This window comes from Sinocyclocheilus rhinocerous, unplaced genomic scaffold, assembly GCF_001515625.1.
Source record: "Sinocyclocheilus rhinocerous isolate Xijiao unplaced genomic scaffold, SAMN03320098_v1.1 scaffold2699, whole genome shotgun sequence".
Classification (NCBI taxonomy): Eukaryota; Metazoa; Chordata; class Actinopteri; order Cypriniformes; family Cyprinidae; genus Sinocyclocheilus; species Sinocyclocheilus rhinocerous.
In genome coordinates this window covers 61,676-62,936 of record NW_015645115.1, presented here as the reverse complement: position 1 = coordinate 62,936, position 1,261 = coordinate 61,676, and the positions used below count along the sequence as shown (strand labels likewise).

At 32.6% G+C, this 1,261-nt stretch overlaps 1 protein-coding gene across 1 annotated transcript in view; it reads left to right on the top strand.

Moving 5' to 3' along the window:
- Window positions 1-824, top strand: part of LOC107705827 (carbonic anhydrase-related protein 10-like) — a 48,955-nt gene extending 48,131 nt beyond the window's left edge. The window contains exon 6 of the mRNA XM_016509304.1: window positions 771-824. Coding sequence (XP_016364790.1) covers window positions 771-824 — 54 coding nt within the window. The remainder of the gene's footprint in view (window positions 1-770) is intronic.
- Window positions 825-1,261: the final 437 nt, after the last annotated feature.

The window sequence follows — 1,261 nt, the reverse complement described above, 5'->3', positions numbered from 1 at the left end:
CCTAACATTTGATTGTACTATTTTTGCACTCAAATGCAAATGTTTATTTTAAATTCGACTAATTTAAATTTTTTTATTCACAATCTCCTCATCACAGGCAGGCACAGCACTCAATTCAGCATGTGTTCATGTTTGTGTGTGCTGTCTGCATCACTCAGAGCAAGTGCCTATATCGTGCACTATATCGAACATTTTATATATATATATATATATATATATACACACACACGTTAGAAATTATAACATGTGTTGTGCTCAATCTATATAGGCTATGCTTTATAATTGAATGTTTTTTTCATGCACCTCTGAGAGAACTGAATGATCTACCACTTTACATTTCCCTTCATTAGTGAAATTCAAGATTCACCTGTGCAATTCATTAATTCAGGATACATTTACAAAAACCAGTATAATATAAATGTATAGAAAATATGGTTGACAGTTTATGACAACTAGTTCAACCATTTAATTGAACCACTGACAATGACTATTCAACACATCAAATATAATATATTTTCATTAACATGACAAACAATTAATAATGTAGGAAACAGCAGACAATTGTACATAATCAATGTACCAAAGCATTGGCAATTTGTTAAAAAGTATGAGAAATTGCTTTTATGATGTGCACGAATGACTAAATGATGTGGAGGTTGAACAAGTAGTTTTGAGAATTTCAGTTGGGATCTGAAAAACACTAAATGTAGACATGTTCTAAATCGTATATCCTTATCTGTAAATGTTAGAAAATTGTGTTTTGCTTTAAGTCCTGTCCTGAAAAGAACAAGCGAGTCTCTGTTGAGCCTCACAGACTTCAGTAAATGAGTGTGCAATGAGTCTGACTACACATTGTGCTATTCTGGCTATACATTTTGCTAAAATGTTTCTTGTTGGACATTAGATGTAGAGTTAAAATTCATGTAGTTTTATGCTAACAGTAACTGTATAGAGACTATGGTAATGGGATAATGTTCAGATAAGTGAATGTGTGTTCTTCATCCAGTTAACAAACTTGTAGTGATTTTAACTTCTGATTTTTGTCCTAGAACATGATGTTCATATTTTAGTCCTTTTTTGCACAAACCAATAAGGTGATGGATTGTTCAGAAAAGGTCATCTCAATCTGTGATCAGTGAAGTACAGTGAAGCGTGATAATAAACATTATATTTTTGTATTTTTTTCCCCGTACAGTGAACGAATGGCTGCTGAAATAGAGCCAGAATGTGGACCAGCCCAAGACAACATGAAAAAGAACAC